Here is a 13,569-nt window from a genome sequence, read left to right as displayed (position 1 = left end):
CGACATCGGAAGTCACTTAAAGTCCAAGACCTACGTACGCATCACCGATGATGAAGAAGAACCCGCCCACCAAGTGCGGCGATCGAGCCATGTCAAGTTTTCCAGTGTTCTAAAAGACGGCGCTTCGATCGCTCTCCCGCTTGCATTCACAGTGTTTGTAGTTGTGCTGTGGCGTCTAAACGGATCTCCAAGCGGGGACAGCCTCGAGAAGTTACGGGAAGACGCTATTCGATACGTAAGTCGAACCTTCACATGGGGCCTCTTCCTGCACACAGGATGAGCATCGTGATAAAGATTTGCAACTGTAGCTTGCGAGTACCTTCCCAATCCTGTTTGCGGGCATTACAGGCAAACTGATGTCCGAGATCGTGCGTTGGAAGCTAGAGCGAGGAGCAACCGTGGGGCTTCTCGAACAGTTGAATGGTAGTCAAACAGTTGGCTCAACTGTCATGACCCTATTCAGCTTCGGCTCATTCAATCTACTAAGCATCTTATTGCTCATCACGTGGGCGTTCTCTCCTCTTGGAACCCAGGGCCTGCTGAGGATGGAATCCCGACGAAACGAGCCGCGGGTCAAGGATATAACTATCACCTACTTCGACGATGATGCCAGGAGTAGGCTCGTCAAGTGGCAGGAGCTCTTTTCAACTGGATCATTCGGCCCTACTCCAGGTATGCGCTCTTTGACGTCTCTGTATGCGACTCTTGTCACTACGCCGGAAGCTACGAAATTCGACACCATGGACCTGTGGGGTAACGTTAGGATACCGTTCTTGAATCACACTGAGAACGAATGGAGAGACCTGCCCAGTAATTCTAGTGAGATTGAGTATTCTTCTTTGGCTGGTATTCCAATCAGCAATCTTGATATTGGCAACACGACCTTTACCGTAAGGTCCAGCTATCTTGACCTCCGCTGCCACAATGCAACTGTTCTCACTGGTGATCAGGCACCTGAGGGCTTCTTTGCACATTTGGACCATTCAATGATGGATACAGCGGCCTCGTCTGCGGAGGATCTTAAGGACAAGATCTTCCGGATGCCAAACGGCACCTGGCATGGATACAACTTCACCAACGGGGATGCGACGACCTGGAGCTTGGCTCTCGACCGATTTGTAGATCCCATTTGGCTGCTCAAGAATAGAACGACAACCCGGGAACTTGAGTCGGACGACCGTTCCGCCAAGCGCGAGCGACCCATTCTGTTCAGGAACGAGACGGGCATCGACGTCGGCCCTACGACTCTCCTGTTCGAGGCATACGCCGTGAGTGCCTTCACCGACAAACAACTGCGTGAACACAATCACGTCAAGGCCACCTTTGGCGTCACCCAGAAATACGTCGAATCCCGGGTTGCCTGCAGACTGGCTGCCGCCGACAACACGAAGCCAAGCTGCAGGGTGATCAGCCAAAGACCGTCGCAGCGACGGCATGCGCCAGAAGGCATTACGCACCTGTCATTCCCCAAGGTGTTCAACCTCCTGTCGCAGAGACTACCGCTCGTAGTCGGGGGCTCGGTCAACTACCAGGCGGACTTTTCGCTATACTACCTGAAGGACCCAACTCTCAGGGACATGCAATCCGACGAGAGGGCGTTTATGAAGTCCTACACCGCCGAGACACTGGAGATCCGTCTAGCTCAGCTTCTCAATACGTTCTTGGCCGTGAGCCAACTGTCTTTCGAAATCGCAGGAAGAGGGTCTGCTCAAAGGAAAGATTCGGCTAACGTGGTCTCCCGGTCGAACGAGACTGTCCCAGCTGAGTTGAGGGAGCTTGTGGTTGTGGTCCAAATATCAGATGTGTGGGCAGCCGTTTGCTTGTCGTCGGGTGTTGTTCTCCTCGCGGCGGGGGTAATGGGAGTGGTCTTCAAACATCGGGCAAGGGGGCCTGAGATCTTTGGTTACATATCAACCATATTCCGCGATTCAAAGTACTTTGATCTCTCGCCCAAGGCTGATCTGTTGGATGGAGGGGACTTGTCAAAAACGTTGAGAGAGCTCCAAATCCGACATGGCAATGTTGGGTCCAAGGACGGAGAGCCGGTTACCGGTGTTGTACCTCTGGGAGACACGGAAATGGACCATCTCAACTAGTCGAATAACACCGGCGATAACGAGTTAGCTGTCGTTTGTCGTCGCCTCGCCCCGTCGATGCTATGCCGTCATGTCGCTACCAGGTGAATTCGATTTGGTAGGTCTTCCCAGCGCGTCTCCATGGTGTTGACCTGGATAAAACCATCAACCTGAGCATCAGCTCAAAAGTCGCCAAAGTATTTGCGACGAATCTGATCCATTCTGAGCTCATGTGGCATAGGCTCTACAAACTTGTCGACATCCTGCTGCCAAAACTGATTTTGAGGGTTCACATGCCACGCAGAAGAATATTCCCAATATGAGGGCAGCCATCCCGCGGTCTCCCAGTCGACGACGCCCACCACATCATCATCCCGGACCAACACATTTAGGCTGCTGAGGTCTCCGTGAGTAAACACCAAGCTGTCATCCCAATGACGGTAGAAGTCCAACAACTCATTTACATCTGCAAAGTGGCCTCCACCGTCAGCTTCCAGGGATAGAGGTTGAACGAGTTCTCTGTGGAAGTCCTTTGCTGCAGCAAACGGCCCCCAAAATTCCTTTGACGGCAACCGGCAGTCCCATATAGGCCCTCCATCGACATTAGAGACTCCCGCTCCTCCAGATGGCGATGGGATACCGCGCAACTGGCAGACGATATCCTTCAACTGGTCGAGAATCTGCTTTTTGGACGCCTCCGATCGCTGTACCCAGCCCATGCAAGCCATGTTTCCGTCGATCCTTGTCATCACGATGTAGGTTTTCCCCCGGTGAATAAACGTGCAAGAGACTCGGGGAACCGGGATCGAGGTTTGTCGGTGTATGAACTTCAGAGCGTGCGCCTCGCCCAGACTCGCGTAGGGCTTCACCTTGATGTAGAGACCAAACTTTGAAACCAGGCTTTGTGGCGATTTACAGATGTATCGGCGGAAATATCTGTTTGTTGTGATCCAGACTGTCGTGAGGATAAGTGCCCTTTTGAAGGCCCCGGCGTTTACAGACGCGCTCTGCTTCGTATCCCCAGCATCAGACATCGTCACTGAGGATGTCTGGAATTGATCCGGATTCTCGGGAGGGGAATCTTTGGAGTCGATCAGAATTCTCTTGAGAGCTATGTCTGGAATTGATCGGCATTCTCGCGCGGAAGATGTCTGTTTTATCTGGTTGTGCATTCGTTGGTGGAAACGTGCTGTTCAGCCGGTGCATTCAAATGTATTTGGTTGCTGAACAAACTGAGATTACATTAACAAAGAAACCCGACTCCTTCTGCGTATGATCCGTGCCTTCTGAAGTCTGCCGCCTATCTTTCCTGCGCTCCAGCGACTGCTTTTCCTGTGGTTATCTTATATACTGTTTACTTTACCTTACACACTGCTTACTGTACCGCCGTCGTCGCCGCTATTATTATTACTTCTACCATCGTCATCTATCATCGCTACCTTATCTCTCTACTGCGTCTTCAATGGGAGTAGTCACGTACACAGGTAATGTAGCCGGTCTCAAATTTTGGGCACCTTGCGTGTACGCCAATGGGAAAGCTCTCGAGAGGAAGCGCAACATCGTCATAATTTCCTAGCTTCTGTCAGAACCAGGTTGTGATCTCATCTTGTCATCGACAATGGAGAGCACGAAACCAGCAAACAAAACTTCTGTTCATGGCCGCCGTCAAGAAAACTTTCATCTGGCCTAGACCAACAACACATGCCGAAGCTTTAGGCCTTGGCAACAAGACCGCCTGAACAATACTCAGCAACCAAGCGACCCACGGCCCCGAGGTCCCAAAACCCGACCTCTTTTTCAACTGGCCATCAAGGCACAAAGCGAGCATTTGTTTAGCGGAAGAAAGGGCTAGGACAATGTGTGATCCATCTCAAAGATTGCGAAACACACTCGGAGTCTCTGCAATGGAATTGTCCTCATCCTTTAATTAGGCCCACGAGAGGTCAGCCAGCCCCTTTCCCATAGAAAACCGAATCAAGTAAAATTGTATAAGATCATCTCCAGATTCCTGCTTCACATTTCAAATTACCAAGCGACTCCAGTCGAGAAAATCAGTCAAGTCACCTGTCGAGATCACCAGCAGAATGCCTCTCCGAAAACAACCTCCTGCCGGACACCCGTCGGTTCTGCAAACAGTCCCTACCAAGTGCCCCTACTGCATCGACAGCAGAGCTGCCCGGAAGCAAGACGGCTTCCGCACTCGCTTCAAGCGCCTGTTCAAGCGCAGCAGCCAGTCGGTCTGTCACGCATGTGGCCAGTCAGGACGTCAGATGCTCGAATTCCACGAGGTAAACTACACCAGCGAGAGCACCGCTGCTAACTCTACTGAAACGCAGCCTGTTGGCCCCTGGAACGAGACATTGGAAGAAGCCTGGGAGGATGATGCCCCGAGTGATTTGAACGTTGATCTCCAGGGCGTCGAGGCGATTCCCTCTCAGCGACCCACGAGCTTGGATCCGAAGCTGGTGAATGACTGGTTTCTTGACCAGTGGAGCGTGGTGCGTAAAGACAGATTCTTCAAGCGATGGGAGCGATGGTCTTACCGGAAGCTGCGGCGATCGGCTCGTAGACCCCGTCGAGCTCGATACAACCTGACTTCTACACCCCTAGAGGACATCCCCGAAGATGCTGAGCCGTTATTGTTACCGCGTCCACGCATGCCCCTCGACTAAGTATCTGAGTTGGGGATTCCTAGGATGCTTTGAAGACAAGTTTTGTTTCATGGTTGTGGGCGGGTTGAACGTTACAAGACTGTAAGCTGAAAAAGGTGAGTAGGCAGACTGTCACATGTAAGAGAAGATTCAAGAGTAGGACCGCAATAGGTAGTTCTGCGCTAAAGATAATCAAGATCGGTGTAAGTTAAGTATGTTCCCGTGTTTATTGATATGTATCATTACTGTCTGTCTCTGTAAAGACGAGCAGCATCAATGCCCAAGCTAGCAAGGAGAAGGATGGCGTTGAAGGACGCCATCATGTAGAACGGCGCACCGTTGGATACGGCATCGAACATGAAGCCGCCCAGCTTGGTGAGAAGCAAGATTGCAGCCCCGCCGAACCAGGAGTACATACCGGCGATGGAGCCCTTGAGTCGCACTCGCGACACGGCGTCCACGCTGGCATTGTGTTGCAGTAGTGGCGCAGCTTCTGTGGGCGTTTCCATAGCTTCCGCGGAGTCCTCAACTGTGTCAATCTGCTGAGACTTGGGAATATCAGCGGTCAGCACGCCGCGGCCGAGGGAGCCCAGACTGCAGACGATCGCTCCAATCTGGCTAACGCCGATGAGTATTACAATAAGGAAGACAACAGGGCTGCCACCTCGACCGTCGACGTCCTTGTATTCCGGGCTGGGTAGCTGAGGGAAGGCGATGTAACCGACGATTCCGAAAGTGGTAGCGATGATGATGGGGACATTGAAGCGGCCACGCCTTCTGTTAAGGTAGCCGAAAACAGGGGCCGCGAAAAGACCAAGTAGCTGCGCCACGCCTGATAGGATAGATGCCAGGAGATAGGCCGCTCTGCACTCCTTCTTCAGTTCGGGGTTTGGATCATTCGGAGATCCATGGCAAAAGCCGTTGCCGATGAAGAAGGTGTTAATGTACAGAGGAAGGAAAAGGGAAATTGCAACTGTCGAGGCGCGGGCTACGAAGCCACCCAAATACCCGAGGGCAATTTGGGAATCGGTGAAGCCCAGGGTAATAGAGTCTCGGAGGAGACGGAAGTAAGGCAGAACCTTCTGTTGGTTGTTAGGTGTGGTCCCAAATTTGGAGCAAGTTGACATACCGGCCGGTGCGGGTGGTCTGATCCATCTTCGTTGGAATCGTCCTCTGAGCTCGTGTTCGCTTTGAGTCCCAACAAGACGTTCCAACCCTTGCCTTCCTCGCCCTTTAGGTTTCTCAGCCCAAAGAAGACAAAGATTGCCACCACGAATGCGACAATTCCCACGACATAAAAGCTCTCTTCGACAGCCTTGCCCGGGGTCACGCCGTCAACTTCGCCGAAACGAGCGGGAAGCGGCAGGAACAGGGAGAGCGCAACCAGCGCGCCGCATCCCGTGAACAGTCCGACGTAGCCTGCGAGAGCCGACGGTTTGCCAGCCTTCGCCTCATCCAAATCGTTCCCTGTTGCGGCTTGTCCGTTTCCTCCGATGCGGTACCGCGCTGGGGTGATGGTCATGTCGGACTCGAGGGACATGGCGATGCTGTGTCGGGGGTTATTGACCGGCTTCGCGACATTCGCGGAGCCGTCAGACTTGTCGTTATCATCTGTCAGAGACGGCAAAATCGCTGTAACCATAGTCGCCCTGAAAAGCTCCGTCAGTCCACCTTTCCAACCTTTGACCTCGGTTGAAGCTACTTACGCGGCAGTCGCGCCGAGAGCGAAGAAGATGCGCGCCAGAAGCAGCTGCGGATAGATGTTGCGCGCCTGAACGAACAGCATCAAGGCCGCGCCGATGATGGCATACCCGATTACAGCCACCCATCTTACACCGAGCCGATCCGAGACGAGGCCCCAAACCGGACATGCGAAGAGTGCGACGAGCTCATCGACGAAGCCGAGGGTACCGACGATGTCGCCCACGCCGTCCTTGACGCCAATTAAGTCGGTAATGACAAACGATATGCTGCTGTTGAGGAAAACGAGAAAGGAAATGGAGAAGAGAGAGATTCCGAGTAGGTACGTCACTGCTTGCAGTGTAGTAGTCGCCTCGGAGAAGGGCAGGTAACGGGACAAGACGGCCATGGTGAAAGTCGCTGAAAGTGGTGTTGTGCTGAGCAATTGAGGGTGTTCTCCTTTTTGCCGCAGACCACCGTCCGGTCCGAAGCTTACATCTCGCGGTGGGCGGTGCGAGATGGCGAGGAAAGAGTTGGGGAGAAGGTTGTTTTTGTTTGTTGTTGATCACAAGGGAGAGAGAGTTAAGGTGGGTGGGTAGCTGCGCTTGCGGGTACGGGACAGGTGAGCATCATACACCTAAGGTCCCTGCTTCCCGGGCGAGCCGCCTTACATAAGCCCGCACATGGAACTCTCACCGTACCCATCTTATTACGCACTCGACCGGACACCCGCTGGAGCTCGGAGTCCTGAATCGCCGACAGCGGCTACGGCACTTAGACATCGCTAGCATGCTGACTGATGATATAGTGCGACAACGGACTTTTGTGTTTTGATGTCTGACCCGTTGCTTGCGATAGCCGGGCATTGTATCTGATTTGCCACAGAACTTACCCCAAGCTGTGGCTCCCTTATAGTTCATTACTACGCCCAACGCCTACGGTGCAGGCAATCTTCGACACCTTGCCTCCGAAAATGCCAGTAATTGACTAAACCTGCTGGATCCCTGACTCCGTTGCTGTTCCAAACCGTTCCTTTTATCAGGGCGCATCCGTCCTTAACCCATCTACCAAGCCCAGAGCACCTTGTGATGTAGCACACGAGCTCCAAGTCGCTCAAACTCGAACGGAGTGACCCAAGAATCGTTGGCGGGGAGCTTGGCAAAGACACTGGCCCCCTTCCAAGTGACAACCTGCTCATCCATGTCTCTGGCACTCCTGCTGACGAGGATGCGGTCGAAAAGGTCAGGCCTTCGTGCCTTGAGCTTTTCCTCCAGGACTACGGTGAACTGTGGCGTTTTGGAACCTCCGCCGATGACCATGATACTGCCAAGGTAGTCTCGCAGCTTCTTGTCGTCACCCTTTGCGGCATTGTTAATGCTCGTAAGAATGGCAATGTCAAGCGGCGCATGTGGCAGAACAGCATCGCGTTCAACGGCCTGCGCCTTCGCGCTGCGCGCCGCTGAATCAACAAACATGCCGGCCGGTGGTTGCGGCGCCGCAGTACCATTCGGTCCTGGGGTACCGCCGTTTCGTACAGGCGGAGCAGGACTGCCTCCGTTGGCACCCTCTTTGTTGGCTCCGAAAATGAACGGTGCTGATACAGGGGTGCTGATTCCTTCCGGGGCGGGCGACGGGGCATTAGAGCCTGACGGCGTGCCGTTGATGCCATTGTCGCGCTTGAGGAAGTCGAACGGCTGCAGCTTCTCCTTGACAGGCGTGGAGACATCGGGTTGGGACTGACTGAAGCCGTTCGTTGGCGCTGCGTTCAACGATGGCTTGACATGAGCGAGGATCGCAAATTGTGCCGCAGATATTGGGTCATCCGGAATATCAACGTCATAAGCGTTGTAGGACCTGTCAATGAGCTTGCGCCTGCTCCTCAGCTTCGTGCTGTTGTCGAAGATGGATGGGTCGTAGAAGCCCATGGGGGCGAGAATGACTTCGTCGTATGTCTTGAATTGGTATTTGTGCGTGGGCTGATTCGGGGCTCGCAAATGGAACTGGTATAGTTGAACCGAGATGTCTGCTTGCGACATGGTGCAGTGCTTAATCTTGAGCTCTTCGGCCAACTGGAAGTCATATCTTCTTCGCAAGTTGATATCCTGGTAAGGGAAGTTGTCGTACAGAAGCATCTTGACGAATGTCTCCGTTACGTCCCAACCGCCGTATTTCATGTTGATGCGCGAGTCTTCCACGCAAAGACCGTCTTCGACACACGTAATTGAGGTCTTTTGGGCTCCAACGTCGACGACACAGGCCTGTGTATATCCGGCGCCAAAGGTAGCGGCCATACTCTCCTGGATGAAGCAGATGCGGTTGAACTCGAACCAGGTCATGCAAGACCTGAGCACCTGCTCGACATACTTCTTGTCGTAGAGGTCAGGTATAACAAAGACGCAGCTGTACTGTCTCCACGTGCTGTTCTTGGTGAGTCCAAGTTCCTGTCTGATAGCCTTGTCCAGCAGAGTCTCGAAATCGTCGAACAGATGTTCCGCGTTAGTGTAGTCGTCTTCGTTGAGAACTCCGTGTTGTAATGGCCACCACAGCTTGAACTTCGGCTGAGAGTCGTCTGGCACTCTCTGCGCCTGATTTCCGATGAAGCAGGAGGCAGAAGACTTGGGGTCTTCCAGGTCGTTGACATCGGTCCAGTCGATTTGCAAGGGGTCGTTATGTGTTTGGATAATTTCAGGCTCGGTACGGCGATTGTAATTCAACACCAATTCCTTTGAGTTTGGCAAGACCTTGCGCTTGTTTGCGCGCATGTCGAGTTTGAGATCGTTGCTCATCTTCGCGTACTTCTTGGACCACTCTTCCCCGTATTGTTGGTCTTGTGTCTTCGCTTCGAACTGTCGTCGGGGAAGCGCCTCGTGCATCTCAGCCTCGGTTTGAGGAAACTTGGTCGCAAGTGTCATCGGGATCGATTTGGGAAGAGCATCGCTGGCGAAACCAATGCGGAGGTTCTGGCTGCCGGGATGGATGACGATGACCTTAGAGGGATCCAAGCCTACAGCAGCATCGCCGGGCGCCTCCTCAGGTTGAAGCTCGGGAATGACGAGGGGTACCTCAGCGCGACCGCTTTGAGCAAGAGCGCGGTCTCTATCCTTCGCTGCCTGCACGATTCTATCGCGAGTGGCATCGCCCTGGAGTCGCAGAGCAAGAATCTGATCATCGCGCTTCATATAATCCCTGCCGTTCACGTATGTATCAGCATCGATGCGCCTGGCGCTGGAATCGTGGTTCAGGAATGGACGTACGTGTAATAGTTCTTCTGGTTGATGGGCGTGACATCTGGCCAGCTTGTCTGCTTCATGCCATTGTCGGTTCTCTCCAGGCCTGCGCGTTGCGGTCAGCTTCAATGCTTCGAACAGACGGATCGAGGCTACTCACCCTCCCGAAGGAGAACCCTCTCACTGACTTTCCCTACCATCTTTTAATGTTTCCCCTACGTCTGGAGCCAGATAGGGAGTTGACGCTGCTGACATGAACTCCAATTGGGGGAACAGATCCAAATCGCCAGCCTCAAGGATTCGCGACTCTCAGCCTGTCGCAGCTACCAACCATCGTGCTCTGGAGAGCCAGCCCGCTGGCCTGTGCTTAGGGAGCTAGACCAAACTGGGTATAGCGTATTTCCGTCTCGGACGAATGTTTCCCCTGGTCCGCCAGCCCTGGATGACTTACATAATAATCAGACGAACCAGTCGGGACCGAGGAAGGCTTTTGAGTCTCCGAATCTACCATGAGTATACGCAGTACGGCTGCTCTTTCTCAGACAATACCCGCCAGTCTTCCGCACAGATCTTTGTCAAACCCACAGGAATGAGGCATCAACACATTGCATTGCGTGCCTCCACATTCAGTCAACTCTACGGCAGAAGCGGAGCTCTTGGCACGGCTCGCGAAATTCAGTGGCGGCGACTCGAATGGCTACGGCTTTACGACAACCAGCGAGTGATCCTTGTGGTGTCGCTGCATGGCGTGCACAGCTGGACACAGTTGAGATCAAGACGAGAATGACACGATTCCGCTCCTTCCCTACCTCAGTTGGGTAGGGAAAGAAGCTTAGTTTTTGGCGACTCAACGCGGTCCAAGCACCTCCCGGGAGAAGGCCGTCTTGCGGCTTCAGTTGGGCAGCAAACCATTGGTCATGAGCTTCACTTCTGGCCACCTGGTTCGGCCTTGGATGCGTATCTGGCCTGCCCGCTGCATGCTTTACAGCTTAAGTTGACTGTTGCTTGTTTGCATTGAGCAGCGACCGAGTGGATGAACTTGACACAACAGCTCCCGCCGAATCAAAGTGCAAACGAGAAACCTCCTGGCCAGCATGTCCCGGGAACTCTCGGTGGGAGCTCCGTCCACCTCCAAGTTTGCCAGCGTGCAAGTGCACCAGGCCGGTCTGTTGAGGTGAGTGATTTTGAGGAAGATAGAGACACCTCACATCCAACATTTCCATATCCCATCTTGGGCATGATGGCCTTGTCAAGGTGACAATCAGCAGCTGCCTTTCGGGTACTCTAGCGCCTGAAGTCTGCGGGCCTCTGTTTATGCCGCTGTCTCTTTTGTTGCTGGTTGTTGTCTGTCATCGTCGTTGCCGTCGTTCAGCGCCCCATGCTCCCCGAAGCAACTTCCTTCTCCGGACATGACAACAAGCCAACGTTCCCGAGGCAGGAACAGGTCACGGCCCCGACCCCGAGGCAGGTACCGCCCAGGACTCCAGGAGCTTGCGTGCCACCGAGGCAAGGTACGAAGCAAGCCGCAGGTGCTGCCCGGGTGCCTTGCAGCTCAGGTCTGCTGCTGCCTTCACCGGCGGCAGTTGGGGGAAGAGGGTGGCCGCTCGGGTCAGGTGACAACGCCCCAACCGCCAGAGCAATGACGTCGTCACGTAAGGTTTCGCCTGCCACAGAGGAAACCACACAGCGTGCCACGTCTGCTTCATGACTCCGAGCCGATTTCAGAGACACATTGTGCAAGGACGGTCGTGATCTCGCTGAAGCCAGCAACTTAAACCCTCCTTGACACTCTCACGCGCCATTCTGTGTCTTCACGCTGCAGTACCTCCCACACCCGCACTCACGCCCGAGACCAACCCCACAGCTTCGTTCCTCTCACACCTTGGCCAAGAGGTCAACCATCACCAGCTATGCCTCCCATCCAAATCCACAGCGAAAGCCCAATCAACGCCTCCAAGGCTTCGGGACCGACTCTGCAGACCGAGGCGGCACAGGCCAACAACGCCAGCGCCGACAACGCCAACGGCATCTCCAATAACGCTGCTGGACTATCCCAAGGTCAAGTCGGCGCAACCCCATCATCCACCCGCCAGCAGCCATACCCGCCGGCACAGCCTGGTGCCGCCCCATCTCTCCCTGTTCAGACAGCGTCGGCGCAAGCATATCCCATCCCGCGGCCAACTCCAACTACCACCACGGATGATGTCAACCATCCGCCGCCGCCCCAGCCAGGTGCAGTTCCTGTCCCCGTGGCAGCCAACAAATCGACCCTGCCTCCGCCTCCGAAGGCGGTCGAGGCCTACCAACCTCCAGCCCCGACGCCCGCAACTCAGGCCACCGTTCCTTACCCTCCTCAGATGGCCATTCCTCCTCCGACCATGTCTGCCCAGCGAGGGTCTTCCACGTCTACCACCGCTGCTAATGGACCTCAGATGACTGGTCCGCGACCCATCCCGCTAGGAGTCGATCCTGCTTCTAGCCTTGAACACCCGCCAGGATACCAGCAAAACGTTGGTGCGTCTGAATTCTCCAGCCACCAGCGAGCTGCTCACAATGCCGCGGTAGCATCGGCGGCGGAGAGAGGTTCCCTTGCCCAGTCGGACGAAGGTGTCTGGGACACGGCAAAGAAGTGGGCTGCTGCTGCTGGCGGTTCACTTGCCGCAGCGGAGCAAGAGGTTTGGCGAAGAATCAATAAAGACTAGAACAGCACTTACGGGCTGAATGTTAATCAATGCCTCTTTGTCAAATAGGAGGATGTCGCTTTCTCGGTCTGACAGTCGCCATGTTGTGAAACTGACCAAGAATCGCTTTGAAGGCTAGCAATCGGCCACTGCCACCGCACTTCAATCTGCTCGCCCAGGTACGGCGGTATAGCTGGCGGTATCTTGTCAGTCGCCAACACCCAGCATCAGATGCCTAGCCATGTGGCCCTCATCCCTAGTCACGAACGCTCCAGGTTGATCCATCATAGGCTCTCGCATCAACTTTAGCGCCTCGTCGCTCGCTCACCTTCGCTACGAAGTCTTTCTAAACCCACTTTGAGGTGGTTCTACCGAAGTTCCTTTTTACCCTCAAACCCCGATACCAGCCTAGGTCACGATCTGGCGAGAGCGCGTCCAAGAGTGAAAAGCCGCGTAAACTATAGCATCCGCGGCAGGCTATTTGCGGCTCCTATTCCTTGCGTCAAGTTACACTAATACGATGCGCAGCCAGGGGAGACTTCTAATCCTGTCGAGCCAGTCATTTCCCACCGTCCCGTGAGGGCGTCGGCCTGGCTCGGACTATGGTAAACATCAAACACATCAGTTGATAAAACGTCTACTAACATAGCGCACCACAGAGTTCATCGCTACCCTGTTTGGCCCCTTTCTCCTGGCGGCTGTCGATGGGATCTTGTCAGCCTCCCCCATTGATCCGCCTGATGTAGGCTGCCCACTATCGAGCCGACTCGACAAGCAATCGACGGCGGGGAAGGGTCGCGTCATCATTGGTCTGTGATCTCCATAAGAGCCGATTTATAGACAGCGGCCACGGCTGGAGAGTTGGCGTAATTTCCCAAAACGTCCGAGGTTGTCATGCAAGCAACACGGCCAGTCCCTGTCAGCGGCCAGCCCGCCAGACCCACAGAACAACTCATCGAAGGCTCGGTAGAAGCTAACCAGCGGAGACCGCAAGCTGAGGGAGGCCACCGGCGCGAGACGTGGTATTCTCGCACAGACGAAGAGGTCAAGGCAAGACCTGCCGAGCAGCTTTCCCACCTACGAATCTGATCTATCGAGAGGATTGTGTCGTCAAACTTATCTCGTGGCGTGTGACGGCGTCTAGACGGAAGTCCGCGACCGATATCCTGAGTAGGAAAGCTACGCTAAGTTTCACTAACGCTGGACAACACACAGAGCCCTATGAGAGAGTTTTTGACGGATTGAAGATGTGCGT

At 54.3% G+C, this 13,569-nt stretch overlaps 5 protein-coding genes across 5 annotated transcripts; 3 read left to right on the top strand and 2 right to left on the bottom strand.

Moving 5' to 3' along the window:
* Positions 1-356: 356 nt before the first annotated feature.
* Positions 357-2,096, top strand: COL26b_006389 (uncharacterized protein; the record flags this gene model as incomplete). Its single annotated transcript, XM_053179209.1, has 1 exon — positions 357-2,096. One exon carries the CDS (start codon positions 357-359, stop codon positions 2,094-2,096), a length of 1,740 nt encoding a protein of 579 aa, XP_053036796.1.
* A 2,063-nt stretch (positions 2,097-4,159) lies between these two features.
* Positions 4,160-4,747, top strand: COL26b_006388 (uncharacterized protein; the record flags this gene model as incomplete). Its single annotated transcript, XM_053179208.1, has 1 exon — positions 4,160-4,747. The coding sequence occupies one exon, from the start codon at positions 4,160-4,162 to the stop codon at positions 4,745-4,747; it is 588 nt and encodes a 195-aa protein (XP_053036795.1).
* A 221-nt stretch (positions 4,748-4,968) lies between these two features.
* COL26b_006387 (uncharacterized protein) lies at positions 4,969-6,815 on the bottom strand (the record flags this gene model as incomplete). The annotated part of the gene is made up of 3 exons (XM_053179207.1): positions 4,969-5,808; positions 5,856-6,375; positions 6,433-6,815. 3 exons carry the CDS (start codon positions 6,813-6,815, stop codon positions 4,969-4,971), a joined length of 1,743 nt encoding a protein of 580 aa, XP_053036794.1.
* Positions 6,816-7,470: 655 nt separating this feature from the next.
* COL26b_006386 (uncharacterized protein) lies at positions 7,471-9,833 on the bottom strand (the record flags this gene model as incomplete). Its single annotated transcript, XM_053179206.1, has 3 exons — positions 7,471-9,592; positions 9,661-9,739; positions 9,794-9,833. 3 exons carry the CDS (start codon positions 9,831-9,833, stop codon positions 7,471-7,473), a joined length of 2,241 nt encoding a protein of 746 aa, XP_053036793.1.
* A 1,710-nt stretch (positions 9,834-11,543) lies between these two features.
* On the top strand, positions 11,544-12,335 carry COL26b_006385 (uncharacterized protein; the record flags this gene model as incomplete). The annotated part of the gene is made up of 1 exon (XM_053179205.1): positions 11,544-12,335. One exon carries the CDS (start codon positions 11,544-11,546, stop codon positions 12,333-12,335), a length of 792 nt encoding a protein of 263 aa, XP_053036792.1.
* Positions 12,336-13,569: the final 1,234 nt, after the last annotated feature.

The sequence above is a fragment of the Colletotrichum chrysophilum genome (genome assembly GCF_026319265.1).
Source record: "Colletotrichum chrysophilum strain AFK26 chromosome Unknown scaffold_47, whole genome shotgun sequence".
Lineage (NCBI taxonomy): Eukaryota > Fungi > Ascomycota > Sordariomycetes > Glomerellales > Glomerellaceae > Colletotrichum > Colletotrichum chrysophilum.
This window is presented reverse-complemented; position numbering and strand designations above follow the sequence as displayed.